The sequence below is a fragment of the Hibiscus syriacus genome, unplaced genomic scaffold (assembly GCF_006381635.1).
Source record: "Hibiscus syriacus cultivar Baekdansim isolate YM2019G1 unplaced genomic scaffold, ASM638163v2 tig00110621_pilon, whole genome shotgun sequence".
Classification (NCBI taxonomy): Eukaryota; Viridiplantae; Streptophyta; class Magnoliopsida; order Malvales; family Malvaceae; genus Hibiscus; species Hibiscus syriacus.
The window spans coordinates 2,827,648-2,846,490 of NW_024062802.1; the positions used below are offsets into that span (position 1 = coordinate 2,827,648).

At 35.1% G+C, this 18,843-nt stretch overlaps 3 protein-coding genes across 3 annotated transcripts; 2 read left to right on the plus strand and 1 right to left on the minus strand.

Annotated features, from left to right (window-relative positions):
• Positions 1-472: 472 nt before the first annotated feature.
• On the plus strand, positions 473-16,309 carry LOC120136176 (O-glucosyltransferase rumi homolog). Its single transcript, XM_039152284.1, has 5 exons — positions 473-1,276; positions 1,358-1,547; positions 1,624-1,899; positions 1,965-2,165; positions 16,169-16,309. Exons 1-5 carry the CDS (start codon positions 594-596, stop codon positions 16,292-16,294), a joined length of 1,476 nt encoding a protein of 491 aa, XP_039008215.1. The 5' UTR covers positions 473-593; the 3' UTR covers positions 16,295-16,309.
• LOC120136177 (O-glucosyltransferase rumi homolog) lies at positions 14,404-16,173 on the plus strand. The gene is made up of 5 exons (XM_039152285.1): positions 14,404-14,561; positions 14,655-15,214; positions 15,293-15,550; positions 15,652-15,862; positions 15,959-16,173. Exons 1-5 carry the CDS (start codon positions 14,442-14,444, stop codon positions 15,998-16,000), a joined length of 1,191 nt encoding a protein of 396 aa, XP_039008216.1. The 5' UTR covers positions 14,404-14,441; the 3' UTR covers positions 16,001-16,173.
• Positions 16,310-16,532: 223 nt separating the features above from the next.
• Positions 16,533-17,504, minus strand: LOC120135936 (actin-depolymerizing factor 10-like). Its single transcript, XM_039152077.1, has 4 exons — positions 17,499-17,504; positions 17,257-17,314; positions 16,767-16,965; positions 16,533-16,684 (listed from the first exon to the last, which is right to left on the minus strand). The coding sequence occupies exons 1-4, from the start codon at positions 17,502-17,504 to the stop codon at positions 16,543-16,545; spliced, it is 405 nt and encodes a 134-aa protein (XP_039008008.1). The 3' UTR covers positions 16,533-16,542.
• Between the last annotated feature and the right edge of the window lie 1,339 nt (positions 17,505-18,843).

The following is an 18,843-nucleotide window of genomic DNA, read 5'->3' on the forward strand; positions in this document are numbered from 1 at the left end:
TTATTAAAATAACAATTTTTCTAAAGACGATTTGATCGAATCCAAATAAAATGAATCAGTGTAAAATTGATAAAGTTTATAAATCTGATGGCTAAATTTATAATTTAAATTAAAGAAAAGTGTGATATATGTAAAAGTTGTTAATCCTGGAAAGCTAAGAAGTTTTAACTTGTAAAAATCAAATTTATTACATACACTGGTCACTAGATACGGGACCGCGACTATTAGTCCCTACCTTGTTTAATTAATTACATACATAATAAAAGCAAATTTGACATTTGTATGAATATCGTGTCTCGTTTCCTCTCCGGATTGGCCTGGAAAATGTTGAATAAGCCAATGGCTGCCTTATAATAATCTTCAAATCTCTGTCAGTATTTCGTCACCTTTATCCCTTGTTTTGGAGAACATTCAAAAGGGAATGGTTGGCGGAATTTAATTTCAATGGTCCAAAGTCTCAATAATCACTTGTTTTTTTGTAGAAATAATTACATTAGAATTAATATGTTCAAAAAACTGATAAAAAAATATTTTAGCCATAGTCTTCTCCAGCTGATCATCTCAGTTTTGTAAGCTCCAATTACGTAGCTTCCATGGCGGAGCATGTTAAAGTTGTTCATGGCGATGAAGTGAGTCAAGGTTGGCTCTCAAAGGTCGGACTCGGACGAGTCAGGGGTTTTGTCACGACGACTACTACTTTCATCTTCTTCTTCTTCCTCGTCGTTATTGCAGCCCTGATTTGGATGGATGTTGTAAGTCCATTTCGTTTTACTTCACCAAGTTCTAAAATTCATCGTGAGAAAATTCATCACGAGAGGATTCAATTTCCTCTCAACTGCTCCTGTTTCGTTAATTACATGACGGATTTTGAGCCCGAAGAATCATCGGCCGAAACTTGCCCGGACTACTTCCGGTGGATCCACCAGGATTTAAAGCCATGGAAGGCTTCAGGAATTACAAGAGACCTGGTCGAGAGGGGAATTCCGATGGCGGATTTCAGGCTCGTGATCGTCAACGGGAACGTTTACGTGGAGAGGTACAGACCGTCGTTTCAAACCAGAGATTTGTTCACGTTATGGGGCATTCTGCAGCTTCTGAAGTTGTACCCTGGAAAAGTACCGGACTTGGAACTTCTGTTCTATTGTGGAGACAATACTGTGGTAATGAAAAGAGACTACGAAGGACACCGGGCCACATCGCCGCCACCGGTGTTTCATTACTGTGGAGAGAAGGCGGCTCTGGACATTATATTCCCTGACTGGTCCTTCTGGGGATGGTAAATTCTGGTGCATAGGCCTAATGTTTAATTTTACTGCAATTAGCTTGGTAATTAATCATGTTGGCTCTGTTGTGGCAGGGCAGAGGTTAATATAAAGCCATGGGAGGAAACATTGAGGGCAATCAAGGAAGGGGCTGAGAGGATCAAGTGGGAAAACAGGGAACCTTATGCCTATTGGAAGGGTGCTCCCACTTCCGCAGATAGGGGAGACCTTTTGAACTGCAATGTTTCGGATAAACACGACTGGCGTGTTCGGGTTTATAAGCAGGTAACTTCCGAATCCGAATCTGAAATCGGATAAAACTCGGGTAACTCTGTAACTCTCTGGTTTGTTATTGATTCAGGATTGGGGTAAAGAAATCGGAGAAGGATTCAAACATTCGAATTTGGAAGATCAATGCACGCATAGGTACAAAATTTATGCAGAAGGACGGACGTGGTCTGTAAGCGAGAAATACATAATGGCATGCGATAGCATGACCATTATGATACAGCCCGAATACTATGATTTCTTCTCAAGAAGCCTCATGCCAATGCGGCATTTCTGGCCTATCGGCCGCCGAAACAAATGCAGGCATCTTAAATTTGCAGTTGAATGGGGCAATAATCACACTCACCAGGTACTGCATTGAGTTCAGTCATTTGTATTTCAAAGTATACCCTTTTTCACTCGATGAACTTGCAGGCACAGGCCATTGGGAAAGCAGGAAGCAAATTCATGGAAGAGATGTTGACAATGCGAAATGTGTATGATTACATGTTCCATTTGTTGAATGAATACTCCAAACTCTTGAAGTTTAAACCGACGATACCTCCGAATGCGCAAAGGATCTGTTCCGAAACGACGGAGCAAGGGTTAGCGAAGGAGTTCATGTTGCAGTCGATGGTGAAGTCCCCTAGTGATAAACATCCATGTGCATTTCCTCCCCCCGTTTAAACCTCGAGCCATTCAAGCTTCGCTCGTCGCAAAACAAAGTAACACTAGACAAGTGGAGACGTGGGAGGCTGAATATTGGAAGAAAGTACACGATAAGAAGCAATAGATAGTTTTCATCAGCTTATTTAATTAGCTGAGCCAATTAAGTAAATATGGGTGTATCTGAGATCATTACACCAATCATATAGAAGAATTCTTAAGAAAAATTATAGCTTGTATAAAACATTAGGTAACTGTGATATTTTTCAAGTTTACTTGCTGCAATTCTAAAGCTTAAGACCTTGGCCAATTTGTCTGATAATTTATTTATCTTTTAATTTAAAATTTGAAGTGAAGTAGCTGGTATTTAGCACACTTCTATTTTTTATAAATAATTTATCGAATTTCAAAATTTAGATCTTGGTCTATCAATATTTGTGCAATAAATTAAGTGAGTTTAAAATAATTAATTTAAAGAAAAATAACGAAATTTATAATATATTCATAATAGCATAATATTAGGACTGTAGCATAATTTGATTTGCGACAGCCATTTGGGTTGTATGGATTAAAATTTACTAAATTAGATTATATGGATAAAATCTATAACTTATGCATACTACAGGGATTATGGATACAGTTTATCCCAAAATTAAAATGAAAAGTAAATAGAAAAATAAAATATGAAAGTCATGGAATGCAACCACTTCCTTTTATATTAATTTTTGGTCAAATCGTGTTATAATGCTCGGAACTTAAATATGAATTTTCTTTATTAAATCTGTGTACTAATATAAAACTGTAGAACAAAAAATGTCTTATAATATACGAATTTAATTAATTTTTTTTGGATTTGTCAAAATGACGAACAAATTCACAATGCGAATTCCAATTTCGCAACCCAGTTTCTAATTCCGCAACGCGAATATGTAAATTCGCGTTGCGATATTCCAAATTCGCAACGCGTTAGTCAAATTCTCAACGCGAAAGTCAAATTCGTAACGCGAAAGTCAAATTCGTAACTGAATTTCAAATTCGCAACTAAATTTCAAATTCGCAACGCGAATTTAATTTCGCAACAGGTTTTAGTTTCGCAACACAAATGTTTTGGGTATATAACAACGCAGCAGCAGCAACTCATAATCTAAATCCCTAAATCGTAACTCATTTCATCTCCATCTATCACTCTCTCCGGCGACATTCGTTCCTATATCCAACGACATCCTTCCTCATCTCTATTTTTTTACATAATTTTATTTCTATATAATTTTTCAATGATTTCTCTCCCAAATTATCAACTATCAACTTAATAAAGGTATGTTTTTCTCTAAGTTAGTGATGATATCTAGTTTATAGCTCGTTTGTTTAGTAAATTAATTTATAATTTTTAGAATGAAATCATCTAATGTTGATCATGTTTAGATAGATTTGTGTTTTGGAGGGTCATGGGAGAATGTTCATGGTGTTTTACAATATATGTCTTTACCCATGAATCTTCAACTAAAACTGTCATTAAAAAAGTTAACTTATGAAACTCTAATGTTACGTGTTGCAAAGAAATTGAATTTAGAGCCTCTAAGTGGATTTAGGCTATCTTATCTGAGAAAAGGTAAAGTTTATTTGTTAACCGACAATGAAGATGTTGAACGATTCATTGCTTACATTAGTTTTTCGCAAGAAGATGATGTTACATTATATGTTGTTGAACCTAGAAGTAGTGAAGTTGGGTCAGTAGCGGGTAGTAATCAACAAAGTTTTTCAACCCAAAATTTAATGGTTCCACCACAATTTCATCACCAAGCAAATTTTGTTTCACCACATTTCTAATACCAAACACAATATCAAACACAATCTCAAAACTCACAACCTTTTCTTAATCCAAATCCCAATCAACTTTCAGCACCAAATTTCGGTTTTCGTATTGACCAGTTAGACGATTATGAGCCAACAGAAAAAAATGTGAGTACTAGTCAGTATTCGAAATTTGATCTTGGTCAATACACGGACTTTGATCTTGGTCAATACTCGGATTTTGATGATGTGATGGAAGAAGAAACAGACCCTGCATGTAATGATTTTGATATTGGTCAAAATCTGAATTTTGATGATGAAACAGCCGATGCCGAGGAAGATGCTGTTGATGATAATGAGGAGAAAGTTACGACTGTGAATGAACATGTTGAACATCCATTCTGTAATTCATATAACCCTGAAGAAGAAAAAGAAGAAGAAGAAGAAGTCCCCGAAGAAAGGAAAAAGAAGAAAATGCCACGTGAGTATAACTGGAATATGCCAGAATTACTTCAGATACCGGAAGAAGAGTTGGTAAGGATATCAGTTGATTGTTACACAAAAGTTATTCGTATCAAGAAAGATGATTGTTTTGATACAAAGGAAGACTTGAAGATAGCTTTGTATACGAAATGTGTGGAAGATGGTTATCAACTAAAAGTTAACAAATCAAACAAAGATTGTTTCGAAACAAGGTGTATGATTGACAAAAACTGTACGTGGCGTATGATTGCTAAGAGGATAAAAGATTGCGAAATGTTTCAAGTTAGGACTTTTATTGATAAACATACATGTTCAAGAACCCAAGTTTTTCCTCACCATAGACAGGAAAACAAAAAGGTGTTGGGTGGTTTTCTGGCTGAGTTAATGTTTTTGAATGGAAGGGTATATCGGGGACATGAAATTATGACTGACATGAATGCTCGGTTCAAGATTGGTATCTCATATTCTCAAGCTTGGAGAGCCAAATGTTATGCCTTGGAATTGTTGAGGGGGTCGCCAGAAGCATCGTTTGCCCAACTGCCGGCTTATTGTCACAATTTAAAGCTGAAAAATCCTGGGTCGGTAACTCATATCAAAACAGATAGAGATGGACGCTTTGAGTTGCTGTTTATCGCCATTGGTGTTGTGGTTAGTAAATAATTATAATTTTGTTAACTCATTTTTGTTAGTTGCATGCATTTCACATTTAAATGATTATATTTCTTGTGTATATGATTTTGTAGATTCGTTCGTTTATTACTTGCATGCACCCAGTTATTATAGTTGATGGAGCACATTTGAAAGGTCGATACCTTGGAGTAAACTTATTAGCAGTAGCCATGGATGCTGACAATGGGATACTGCCAATAGCTTATGGGGTTGGCAAATCTGAAACCTCTTATTCATGGACATGGTTTATGGGGTATCTTAGGGATTACATAGGTCCTATTAACAATCTGATAATCATATCCGATAGGGAAAACTCAATTGAAAACGCTGTTAGAAGGTGTTTCCCAGATGCTTTTCATGGACTTTGTGGTGTTCATTTGTACAGAAATCTAAAATCAATGTCTGCTGGTATAAAAAATCACAAATGGACATAATGGAATGCTGTAAAAGCTTATCGGGAAGTGGATTTTAATAAGCATATAAATTATTTAAGACGAGTTTTGCCTCAATGTACTCAAATACTAGAAGATGTCGGGTTTGAAAGATGGTCAAGAGTACATCAACTTGGAGCAAGATATGGTTTCATGACGTCTAATAGTGCAGAATCAATCAACGCTCTAAGTCGTCATTCCCGGAAATTACCCATTACTGTTAATGGAGTTTTTTTGAGCCTCTATTCAACAGTGGTGCTACAAGAAAAGAAACCATGCAGGTATTATTTCTTTAAATTCGTAACTTATCATATATTTTACTAAGTATTATTTATTTTAATTTACAGGAACATTGGAACGTCGTGTTACACCATGGACTGAAAAAAAGATAACGAAACGTGTTATAAAGTCAACGTCCTGGAGAGTTGAACCATGTTCAAACACTTTGTTTGAAGTATTGGATAATAATTTAAATGGGATTGTCGATCTAAATGCAAAGACGTGTAGTTGTAAGAAATGACAAACATCTGGTTATCCGTGTGGCCATGTTATAAAAGTTGCTCTTCATCTAAACCAAGATGATTCAAGCGCATACGCTATGGATTACTACATTACAGAAGTATATCGACAGACTTATGCCGAGATTGTCTACCCATGTCCACATCCTTCTGAGTGAGACATATCAGATGACTTACAAACAGTTTTGCCACTAGTCATGGACAGCAGGCTACCTGGCCGACCAAAAAATCACGATCGTATACCGTCTAAGGGTGAAGAGAAGAGGATATCGACATGTAGTCGGTGCAAGGAAAGTGGTCATACAAGGTTGACCTGTGGATCACCAGTGCCATCACAATCATCTTTTCCTCTACTAAAAAATGAATCCTCATCAAAATCCAAAGCTCATATGGTGCCAAGCAAAAAGAAATCAAAATCGCAATCAAAATCCCAATCACAACCGGCTTCACCTTTTGGGACTTATTAACTTAGGTGATTTTTAAATGCAAACGTTATATTATGTGTATTTTATGTGTGAATGCATACATTTTCAGTTAGACATTCATTAGTAACTTGAGTTTGAATATTGCTATGATATGTTCAGTTGTTATCATGTTGGGATTTTCTCTTGTGTTTGATTGCTTGAATAGTTGTTATCTTGCTTCTTCAAGTGTCCTTAGCTTATATTTATAGCTTGGAATGTGTTTGATGTTGTATATACCTTGATGTTGTATGTTGCGATCAACGCGAAAGTCAAATTCGCAACGCGAAATAAGCGTTGCGAATTTGACTATCGTGTAGCGAATTTGACTTTCGCGTTGCGAATTTGACTATCGCAACGCTTATTTCGCGTTGCGAATTTACCTTCAACATGTCTTTTTTACCTTCAACATAATTCAGATTGAAAATTAAACAACAAATCAATTAAACATTGTTGTGGGTACATTATTTGAACATTGTTATGGGTACATTATTTGGAAAAATAATGTTCCGTACTTCGTTAGAAATATTCATCGGATTAATTTCGTTTTTGTGGGTACATTATTTGAACATTGTTATGTATAAATGTTGTGTATGTGTTTTGGTTTGATTCTATGTATGTATATTTCATTCAGATGAGATGGGGTGTGTATAACAAAACAATCTATCTCTTCCATGTGAGTACTTTATTCCAACCATGTGACAAGTGTGACAACCCCATCAACTCACAACTCAGCTTTGAACTCAATCAATATTGTCTTTTAGCTTGATGGTTCATAAAGCATGTTACTTGAACAGTATGAATCAATTATGCAATTTCCATGTTCAATTTAACACTCCATTTCAAATTCATTTTATATGTAATTGGAGTTTGAATTTAAATTTCAATTTGAGTTTGAATTTCAATATAAATTTCGGCTCCACTATAAATATTAGCCCAAGCCAATATGCATGATATCATTGATTATTCCTAATTTCCATTGTTTTTTTTTCAACTTTAAACGCGAGGGAAATCCCGACCAATGTATTTTTTTGTCAACTTTAAAGTGTCAGAAACGTTTCGGGCGTATGATCTAAGCGGTATACGAGAAATGCAACAAATGGCAACTAAAAATCCCGATAATTGAGGGCTACAACTTGTAAAATAATAAGTCCGAAATACTTCTGAGTACCACCCAAATCATAAGTCCGAAATGCTTCCGATGCTCATCAAAATCCAAAGCTCATATGGTGCCAAGCAATAGGAAATCAAAATCTAAATCTCATATGGTGCCAAGCAAAAGGAAATCAAAATCTACAACTTGGGTTTGAACATTTATATGATCTGTTCAGTTGTTATCATGTTGGGATTTTCTCTTGTTTGATTTTTTGGATAGTTGTTCTCTTGCTTCTTCAAGTGTCCTTAGCTTGTATTTATAGCTTGGAATGTGTTTGATGTTGTATATACATTGATGTTATATGTTGCGATCAACGCGAAAGTCAAATTCGTAACGCGAAATAAGCGTTGCGAAAGTCAAATTCGCAAATCGAAAATCACGTTGCGAATTTGACTTTCACGTTGCGAATTTGTACCTTTAACAGGTCTTTTTTGCCTTCAAACATAATACAGATTGAATTTTTTAGAAACAACAAATCAACTTTTACAAATCAATTAAACAAGCAAAAAAATAATTCTTATTTTCAAAACCAATTTAAACAAATCAACTTTTACAAATCAATTAATCAAAAAATAAATCTTATTTCCTCATCAATTATAACAAATCAACTTTCAATGTAAAATTCAATTGTTTACAAAGAACTTTCTACACATATAAAACCAACAAATAGCAAATTATTGAATTCTATGTACTTAACCAAATATTTTCAAACCAATTAAAGAGTACTGAATTCAAACTTACCAATTGTTTATGTATAACTTTCAGCACGCGGATGCAGGTAGACAGCGTCTCGTATATATCGATATGGCCATATAATGCCGAAACCACAAGCATATTGTAGCTCTATCTCTATCTGTGGGAGGTAGATATTGTATACTTCCTGTCGTCAAACGTTCCAAGCACAAGCATACAAGAGGACCACAATCCCCTCTGGCTCCCTGCGTTTGTTGTGGCGCAATCTCGTCTCTGATCATTGTAATTTTGAACTTCTTTGGCTTCTTGTTTCCAGATTTTGTGCAATAATCAATCACATTCAAGTATTTAGCCAAATTATCGCTCCATCTCTTTGTAATAATATCTCTCAAATCAGACAATGGTATGTAATTCAACATGTTGTCATATACCACTGTCTTCAGGGATGGGAGCTCAAGCTCGATGAGAAGCCAATGACGATGTTCCAAAACAGGGATAAACACCTGCAATCATAAATAATTGCGCACATCAAATAAAATTTATGAAAACCTTTAAAATATTCAAAAAATAAATACTAACCTTATCGACCTCCCACCACGCAGGATAAAGTTTAGTTTTTCCATTAGTCAACTTATATGAAGCATCTCTCTGATCCTTCAAGTGAGCTGCGTGAAAAGACGTCAACATAATAGTCCATCGAATACCTCTTTTCTTCAATTTCCTTATTATTAGAGACGTGACACCCATGCATCAATATGTTGTTTTATAAAAAAATAAATATATTAGTGAATTTATTAATAATTTAAAAAAAATTAATCAAAATGCAATATAAGAATAATATAATACTTACCCCCTTCGAGGTAACCATTATCTTCAACCCCTAATAAAATACCCCACCAAGACCGATCAAGAAACAAATTAATAGCATCGTCGATTTAACATAGGTTAGAATAACACCCCTTGCTCCGCTCATGTAGATAAAAATCAACTACGGTCTTAGCCCAAAGGGTATTATCTGTAATTGTGTCTGGTAGTGTTTCCATCTCCTGCTGAGGAATGGTACTGGCCGGTAACTCATACGAAAGCCAACACGCATCCATCATATCGGGCACGGGAGGTGGTTATCAATATGTCGACATATGACGCCAAATGAATCAGGCTCTTGAACAATGACAGGGGCCTCTTGAACGGTGGGAGGGGCTTCTTCGATGATGATAGGGGCCTCTTGAACGAAATGAGGCGCCTCTTGAATGATGATAGGTGCATCGGGTTTATTCTTACGGAGTCTTGGCACTAGTGGGGTGAACGGAGACGTAATGGCACATGCACGTCGTTTGATGCGTGAACCCCATCGTGCAAGAAAAACCCGACGTAAAACATCTACCTTAACGGGCCGCTGAAAATAAATTAATATATAAATCAGTAAATAAATAAATAAATAATGCCGAAAAAAAATTATTTGCATTTTTAGTATAGTATTAAACAAATTTACCTCATTGCGTAGAGTATTAACCTCATTCTGCAACAATGAAACAATCTCGCGTAGAGCGACAACCTCATCACGTAAGGTAGATACCTCACCGCGTAGCGCACCATTGTCATCGCGTAAAAAATCCACCTCACCACGTAAAGATCGAACCTCATCACGCCATGCATCATTATATTCACGTAAAGTACCGACCTCATGATGCAAAACACTGACCTCATCACGTAATTCCCCTAACTCATCCTGTGGAGGTGGAGAACAGGGAGATGGAGATAGACGGAGCCTCTTTGTCGGTCACCTATCATGAGGTGATGGTGGAGAAGAGGCTCGATGATGTGATGGAATAGGTGATGGTGGAGGTGGAGAAGAGGCTCGACCAGGTGATGGCTCCGGGTGTCGAGCTATAGAATCGGCCCGATGGGGTGATGGCTCTCGAAGTGGGGGGTGCTCATCATCCATCCCATCAAAAAACCGCTTACTAGCTTGCCACCAATCAGTGTCAAGCTCAGCATCTGAGGGTGTCAACCTCTGTAATGGGTAGTTGGCCTCCTAACAATATAAAAGCTCAAACAAAGTTAAATGTGTACTAGTAATAACTTGTTTATATATGGTAGTATTTGTGTGTTAACTTACATCATTAATCGTCGTATATGGGAGTAAGTCTTCTCAATCCAACATGCAGATCCTCTTCCAGGTAATAGCCCTAGGAATATCATTTGATCTTTTTATCGCATATGTCAGCATGATGGGGAAAGCCTCAAATATCCAAATCTACAAACAATATAATACACAAACATTAGTAATTGTTAAATAATTAATTATAATTTTGGAAATATTATATAGAAATTCTTGCCTTAAAGGCCCAAGTAAAGTCTGTCAAAGTGTATTTAGAACCATCGCCCTGCAAACTTTTTTGGTCGGCATACAAAAGTAGTAAATGGCATACTTTGACAACATCAAGGCCATCCATCCGAGTAAAACCATATTTATCAAATAATCTCTTCAAGTCGTCGACATGTATACTCGGCTTCGACTTTGCCATCTAAGGAAAAACCTGATATAACCATGATGGGCGGGCGATATGACTAGTGTACCGACCTACATCATTGTGTCCGAAGCGTAGACCGATGATTAAGCAAAACTCCTCCCGCCCAAAACAAGTATACGTCGGTGTCGGAGGAAAATGAAACCATATCTCTTCATCACCACGTTGTACCCCCTCGAGTAGATCGTTAGTCATAGTCTGAAGAAACAAATGTGTCAACATAGCATCTCCACCCGAATGTTGTACTTTTAGCCATGGCCTGAAGCAAGTATCCTCAAACAATTTTCTTTGTAGAGGTATAAGTGTCGACACAATTTTAGTGGCTATGCTTAATTTATTCCTTAAGGTCAATTGAGCCGAAAAAAATTTCTACAAAAACAATAAACATACCAAGTTAGATATACCAAAAACTACAAATTATACACTACAAACAAACATGATATTAAATAGTGAAAACAAAGCCAAATATGTTTCAAACTAGCACGGTATTCACCCAAGTCATTATTCCATCATAGTTCACAAAATGCATCAGATAACATTCCAGAAGTAAGCACTTATATAAACATTTAAAAGGACAACATATAGGTTTAGTGCAGGTTCAATAACATTCCAGAAGTAAGCACTTATATAAACATTTAAAAGGACAACATATAGGTTTAGTGCAGGTTCAATGACAACATAAAGAGTAGTAGTTTATTCTTGAAACTTAAATTAGCAACACTGTGAAGTTAGTATTTGTCTTTGTTTTTTGGTTGAAGTAATGCAATTCATTCAAGTTTTAATTTGCAGAATAAAAGAAGTTTCTGAAACTTAAATTCGCAACGCGAAAATGAAAATCGCGTTGCGAATTTGGTGTTGCGATTTAGGGTTTCTTCAACAAAAAGACAAATACTAACTTCACAGGGTTAAAGACTAAACAGTTTAGCAGTATTGGCAGCAACCGAATGAATTTAGCAATCTTAGTGAAATGGTTAATCTAATAATAATACAAAAATTTCAAAATAAAAATAAGAGATTAAAAAAACTAACCCTCGGTGGTTGATTTTCCATTTCTGACCGTGAATGGTTGTGAGGGTTGATCTGAGAGATGGAGATAGACGGATTTCGTCGGAAATGGGAACGGATTTCATCGGAGATGGGGATGGATTTCGTCGGAGATGGGGACGGATGTCGCCGTAGAGAGTGAGAGATGGAGATGGGATTGAGTTGTGCTTTAGGGTTTTAGGTTAGAGATGATTTGCGATAATACTGTTTACATTTGTGTTGCGAAATTAATATTGTGTTTCGCGTAAAAACATTTGACTTTCGCGTTGCGAATTTGACTTCTGTGTTGTGAATTTGACTTTCGCGTTGCGAAATTGGAAACTGGTTGCGAAATTGGAATTCGCGTTGCGAATTTGTTGGTCATTTTGGCAAATCCAAAAATAGTTTGTTAAATTTGTATATTATAAGGCATTTTTGGTCACTGAGATTATTTTCTCTTATAAAAATTAAAACTCAAAAAGTAAAAATAAAAAAAAACAACAATAATTTAAAATTTCTATAAAATTTCCAAAAGATAAAATGATAATAATAATTACATTTGTGAATGAAATGAATTGGATTGAGATGATTGTCCTCTTAATAGACTTAGATAGTATTTAATTTAGATTAATCGATCAATAGATTCGATATCGATGGTGATTATCCTCAAATTTTTCAGAGTTCGATGATTGAAATCTCATTTTGATAATTGAAAAAATCCTTTGAATCGTTAAAAAATCGTGTATAAATTGATTAAATCCATTAGATTAAAACCATAATAGCACAAAATATCATTAATGTTTAACTAAATAGTCACTTTGATCAATATCTTTTTAAAGCTCCTTGGTCGCAATGTTTTATTTTGAAGTAAAATACCACTTAATTGGAAGAAAATCGTTAATTGACTAACAGTCAACGCTTATAACTGACATGATCAGTCTTACAACAAACGTGATCATGAATCAACTAATGATTTCTATCTAACTAGGGAATATTTATCCTAAAACGAAACAATGTGGCCAAAATCTTAAGAAAAACCATAGAAAACAAAATAACTATTTTATAAAACATTGAGATAAATTTTAATATTATACCGTTAAATTTTTTCTTTTAATAATAAAAATCTACATAGATTTTCAATATAATGCAGAAGCTCCAATAGACTTAAACCCTTATCTTGTAGATAATAGATAGATTATAAGAAAAAGCAAACACGACTTGTGGATAATATATTATCTCATTTTTCTTCTCTTGATAGGCCTAAAATAATTAAGGCAAAGACTTAGGGTTTGCTAAATTTAGCTTCAGTGGTCAAAGGCAAAGACTTAGGGTTTGCTAAAATATGTTCTAAAAAATATCTAAACACGTAAAGGCCACAGACTTCACCCCTCATCCATAAATTTCCTCAAATTTCAACAGATATTTCTTTAATATTTTTTATTCTTTTTAAAATTTTATGAATTTATTCCTTCTAAATTTTTATAAGTTTATCCTTCTTAAATTTTTATAATAAATTCGTCATTGATGTAAACTATTACCTACGTCCCTATAAATCTTTCACCGCGCATCGTAATTTGTTGATTTAGCTAAAAACTATTTTACTTTTTACAACATCAAAATCTTTAGTGCTTAGTTTTGACCCTTGTTCTCCGAAGGTTTCAACGGCTGATCATCTCGCTTTTGTAGCTGCCGCTCCATGAATCTATACGCATAAATTACATGCACGCATGATCTTCTTCTTTTGTTTCCATGGTTTTTCATCTGTCATGCAACGAGATCACACGTTAGTTTATCTATGCATAGTCGACGAATGATTTGTTCTTTGATTTTTCTGTATTTTTTTTTTCTTGTGGAAAATGATATGATACCTAAAGACGATATTCTTTCAGTTTATTTTAGTCGCATGCATGACAGAAAGTCTTTCAACGTGTTGAATCATAATTGTCTCGTAAGGTCTTTGAATAGCTTATTTTAATGACCATCCAGCTCAGTTGGTAGAGCACAAGGTTCTTAACCTTGAAGTCGTGGGATCGAGTCCCACGGAGGGCATTTCATAATTTGGAGGTCTCTTACGGAAGTTGCTCTCAACCTGGTGTTGGGGGTAGCCTACATCTTACCTCCCCTTACCCCATATATATATGGGAAAAAGGGACAGCCATTTTACGTAATGGACTAAATATATTTGGTCATAGAAAATATTATTAGGCATAAATGTTTATTAAATAAATTTAATCATTAAATAATCTTTATTCCTTAACCATTAGAATTATAAATAATTAATCTATCACCAATTAATAAATAATAAATTAATATTAAAATAATAATATAAAAGTTAGGAGTTGCCTGTGTCGCAGTCGAATTAACTCAGTTATATGTGTCGCCAAACAGAAATTATCCTTCCAAATTCATTATATATATATATAAGCCCTTGACAGATTTGGTTAGCCCTGATTGTGTTGAGGCTTTTCAATATAGTTTCCATGGCGGAGCATGTTAAACATTTTCATGGTGTTTGGTCTTTCGGCCTTTAAGGGATTGGTCTCGACGACTGCTACTCTCATATTCTTCGTCTTCCTCGTTTTTGCAGCTCTGCTTAATTGGATGGATATTGTAAGTCTCCCCTTATATTTATATTTTGATTCTTATTAATAAAAGATCGATGTAAATTCATTTTCTTCTTCTTTTGGTCTATTTGTTTCTCAGCCTATGATATGGGAGACTTCATTTGGCCAGGCGATTTTTACTTCACCAAGTGCTAGAATTCATCACGAGATGATTGAATATCCACTAAACTGTTCTAATGTACATAATTTAACACAAAAATGTCCGGACGATTACCCATCGGTGTTCGAGCCCGAAGAATCGACGACCGCAACTTGTCCGGATTACTTCCGATGGATTCACCAAGATTTAAAACAATGGAAAAGTTCGGGGATTACAGAAGACGCGATCGAGAGGGGAATTCCGAGTACGAATTTCAGGCTCGTGATCGTCAACGGGAACGCTTATGTGGAGAAGTACAGACCGGCGTTTCAAACCAGGGACGAGTCTACAATATGGGGCATTTTGCAGCTCCTAAGGTTGTACCCTGGAAGAGTACCGGATTTAGACCTTTTGTTCTTCACTGGAGACAGGACTCGGATCATGAAAAGAGAATATAAAGGAAAAGGACCCAATGCTCCATCGCCGCCACCAGTGTTCCATTACTGCGGAGAGAAGGCGGCTCTGGACATTGTGTTTCCTGACTGGACCTTCTGGGGATGGTAAATTCTGCTACATAATTGCAAAAAGGTTACTGCAATTAGCTTGTTGATTGTATTTACTATGCTTTGTTGTGGCAGGGCAGAGGTTAACATAATGCCATGGGAACAGATGTTAATGGCCATAAAGAAAGGGAGGGAGAAAATCAAGTGGGAAGAGAGGGAGCCTTATGCCTTCTGGAAGGGTAACCCCCGCGTTGCTGCAGATAGGGTAGACCTTTTGAAATGCAACCTTTCAGATAAAAATGACTGGAATGTTCGGGTTTATAAGCAGGATTGGGGTAAAGAAATCGGACATGGTTTCCAGCAATCTAAATTGGAAGATCAATGCACCCATAGGTATATGAAAGCCTTCTTCTTCTCATTGTTAGGGGAGTAGATTTCGATTTTGAATAGTCTAATGGGATTCTGAACTTTGCCGTGGTGCCATGGATATCAAGATATAAGATTTATATAGAGGGAGCGACATGGTCTGTGAGTGAGAAATACATATTGGCATGCGATAGTGTGACCTTGATGGTAAAGCCTAGATACTACGATTTCTTCTCGAGAAGTCTCGTGCCGATGCGGCATTTCTGGCCGATCCACCGCAAGAACAAATGTAGAGATCTTAAGTTTGCAGTTGATTCGGGCAATGGTCATACTCGAGAGGTATGTGTTCGCAGCAAACGGAAATACGGACTGCAATGAATTCGACCATTAATATCACGTAATGTAATAAACCCTTTACACTCCATGAACTTGCAGGCACAGACCATAGGGAAAGCAGGAAGCAAATATATCGAATAGACGCTGACGATGCGAAATGTGTACGATTACATGTTCCATTTGTTGAATGAGTACTCCAAACTCTTGAAGTTTAAACCAACGATACCCCCGAAAGCTCAAAGGGTCTGCGACGAAACCGCAGCGTTCTTGGAGAAAGGTTTATGGACGGAGTTCATGGTGCAGTCGATGGTGAAGTCTCCGAGTGATAAACTTCCATGTACATTGCCTCCCCCATACGAATCTCGAGCGATTCAAGTGTCTCTCAACGCAAAAGAGAAAATAACTAAGCTAGTGGAGACATGGGAGACTGAATAAGCAATAGATAGATAGAGGCCCAAATCTCTTTAATTAGTTTAGCCATTAAAGAAAATTCTTGTGTATTCATTCCATACCAATCATATTGGAAAAATGTTGTGTTCAAATATTAGACAGATTTTGAAAGCAGCATTCAGAAACAGGGGAATTCCTACCTTTATAACAGACCATTTAGACTATAGGGATTACTTGGGATGTTGTAGTATTTCAGAATCAATGAAAATTATTGCATGAAGGAATTAAAGAGCTCAGGATTTGATGATGTCGAAGCTCATCTCGCTTGGATCGGTTGCCTGCAACTCGGCCTGAATCCCGTCCAACTGTCTCTTGAACTTGTCCTTGGAGCTTGCGTAAAGCATCTTACTCCTCACCCTTGCCCCATCGGGTGACCTATACATGTACACCATGAAGGAACAATATTATTGTAACCATCAGTTCTTTGGGAAGAGAAACCATGTGTTGGTTTTCATACCATGCAACGAAGAAAATCTTGCTCTTCTGGCAGTTCTCGTGGGTGATGAAGTAGTAGTCGAGGACGGCATAGCGGCATTCGTTGGGAGAAAAGGAGTTGGTGAAATCTTCGTAGGTTTCACGGGGACCTCCGAGCTTGCCGACGACCACCTGCTGTGTCTGCTCGTCGATCTTATACACGATGAACCGATAGTTCCGCACTCATCATTCACATACATTCCGGATGATGAATTTGCCTATATGCATCACCATAGGAATTATCACCATTTACTTGATAATAACATACAATACTGAAACCAAGGTTATTATTCGATATTACAGTCGTACGATATTGAAGTTAATATATATTAATTGATATCATTTATCAATTATCATATGGTATATTGGAATCAAATTCTTTAAGCTTTCATCTTTCATTTACATTTACATTCTTATTGTTGTTTTAAATCATCAATTACATTTCAAAGTTATTTACCAATAATAAAACATACCATTTTGTTCCTCAAATGAAGCTTTGACGGAAATTGTCAGGCGAAAAAGGGGAATTTTCTGAGAAAATAATGAAGCGAAAAAAAAAAGGAATTGAATGGCCGGTTTTAGTAGGGCGTGAGAATTTGATTTTCTTTTAATTAGGGAAAACAGAGAAAATAAAATATTTGCTTAATTTTAAATAATTACGGTTATAAATAATTTAAATTTAATATCTTAAAATTTGTCAAAAACTTAATTTTACCATCATGTCAAACAGAAATATTATATTTATTATTATAAAATGAAATTGTTTTAATTATATTAGTGTCTGTTTTATTTTAAAAATTAATTAAGTTTGAATTGATTTAACATTAAAAATTTCAATCTGAAAGTGATGTTTAATCAGTGTACATAATTTGACCAGTAAAATTGGTGTATACCACTAAAATTTTCAATATATTAAGATTTTTCATAATAATAAAAAATAATTATTAGTCAATTATTTTAAACTGCATGGAAATTTCAGACTAAGACATCTGAATTTTTTTTTCTTTCCCATCGCATTCTTGTTTCGTTATATTAATTAGATATCAGGACTTGGGATAAGCTCAACAAGTGAAGTTAGGTAAGTAGCATAAACTATATTTTATTAGTTAATAATTATTGAGATAAATATTAAAATTATACAAAAATTTAAATTAAATATATAATATGATATAAAATATTTACTTAACATAATGATATATATAATTTTGATTTTGATTTAATATATATTTTAAAATAAATTTAAATATAAAATGATATTATATGGATTTTGATTTTTATAATTTGTGAAAATAGAATAGAATGAAAATTTCATATATATGTATGTATATAATTATAAAAAAAATCAAAATTTATGTGTAGTACTACACATTTAACTAACATTAACTTACAGTTTTGATATTATTCCTTAATATTTTACAAAAATTAATTATATGTTAATGAAGTTGACCGATAAGAAGAGGGATTCTTAATTAATAAACTAAACATGTCTTTTTGAAAATAATTTTATACATATTTTGTTAAAAAAACTTAATTTTTTAAATATTTTCCAAATAATCAAAATCAAGAGAATTGATATATTATATAGTATATAGGGGTGCTTAATGAGTTGAGCAGCAGTTCGAACTCGACTCGGTCAAAACTCGATAAAAGTTAGAATCGGGTTGATTCGACTCGAATTCGAACTCGAGCTAAGACTTTTTAAATAATTTTTTAGTAGTTATTTAAAAAATTATTTCATTCAAAAAATACTATTTTACTAATAGATAATAAAAACATAATAAATGACTAATCTACTAATTTATAGTATTAGTAGATTATACCTATAGTTAAAAAAATAAGATAAAAATTTCATTGAGCTTAACGAGCAACGGGCTTAACGAGCACGAGTCGAGCAACAAGTTTTTTTAATGAGCTTCACGAGCAATAGATCGAGTTGAGCAACAAAATTTTTTATGAGCACAAGTCTAGCTCTGTCCAACTCGCAATCGGCTCGCTCGACAATCACCCCTAATAGTATATTTTCAATTTTGATTGCGTGTAGTCTTATTCTATCAAATTCA

Coding starts and splice junctions, on each gene's coding strand:
- LOC120136176 (XM_039152284.1), top strand. CDS start 594: ATGGCGGAGCATGTTAAAGTTGTTCATGGCGATGAAGTGAGTCAAGGT. Junction 1,900..1,964: donor GCAATAATCACACTCACCAG/GTACTGCATTGA, acceptor ATGAACTTGCAG/GCACAGGCCATTGGGAAAGC. Junction 2,166..16,168: donor AGTTCATGTTGCAGTCGATG/GTGAAGTCCCCT, acceptor GTGCAGTCGATG/GTGAAGTCTCCGAGTGATAA.
- LOC120136177 (XM_039152285.1), top strand. CDS start 14,442: ATGTTAAACATTTTCATGGTGTTTGGTCTTTCGGCCTTTAAGGGATTG. Junction 14,562..14,654: donor TGCTTAATTGGATGGATATT/GTAAGTCTCCCC, acceptor TTTGTTTCTCAG/CCTATGATATGGGAGACTTC. Junction 15,215..15,292: donor GACTGGACCTTCTGGGGATG/GTAAATTCTGCT, acceptor TTGTTGTGGCAG/GGCAGAGGTTAACATAATGC.
- LOC120135936 (XM_039152077.1), bottom strand. Junction 16,966..17,256: donor TTCATTTGAGGAACAAAATG/GTATGTTTTATT, acceptor GTGAATGATGAG/TGCGGAACTATCGGTTCATC. Junction 16,685..16,766: donor AAGATTTTCTTCGTTGCATG/GTATGAAAACCA, acceptor GTACATGTATAG/GTCACCCGATGGGGCAAGGG.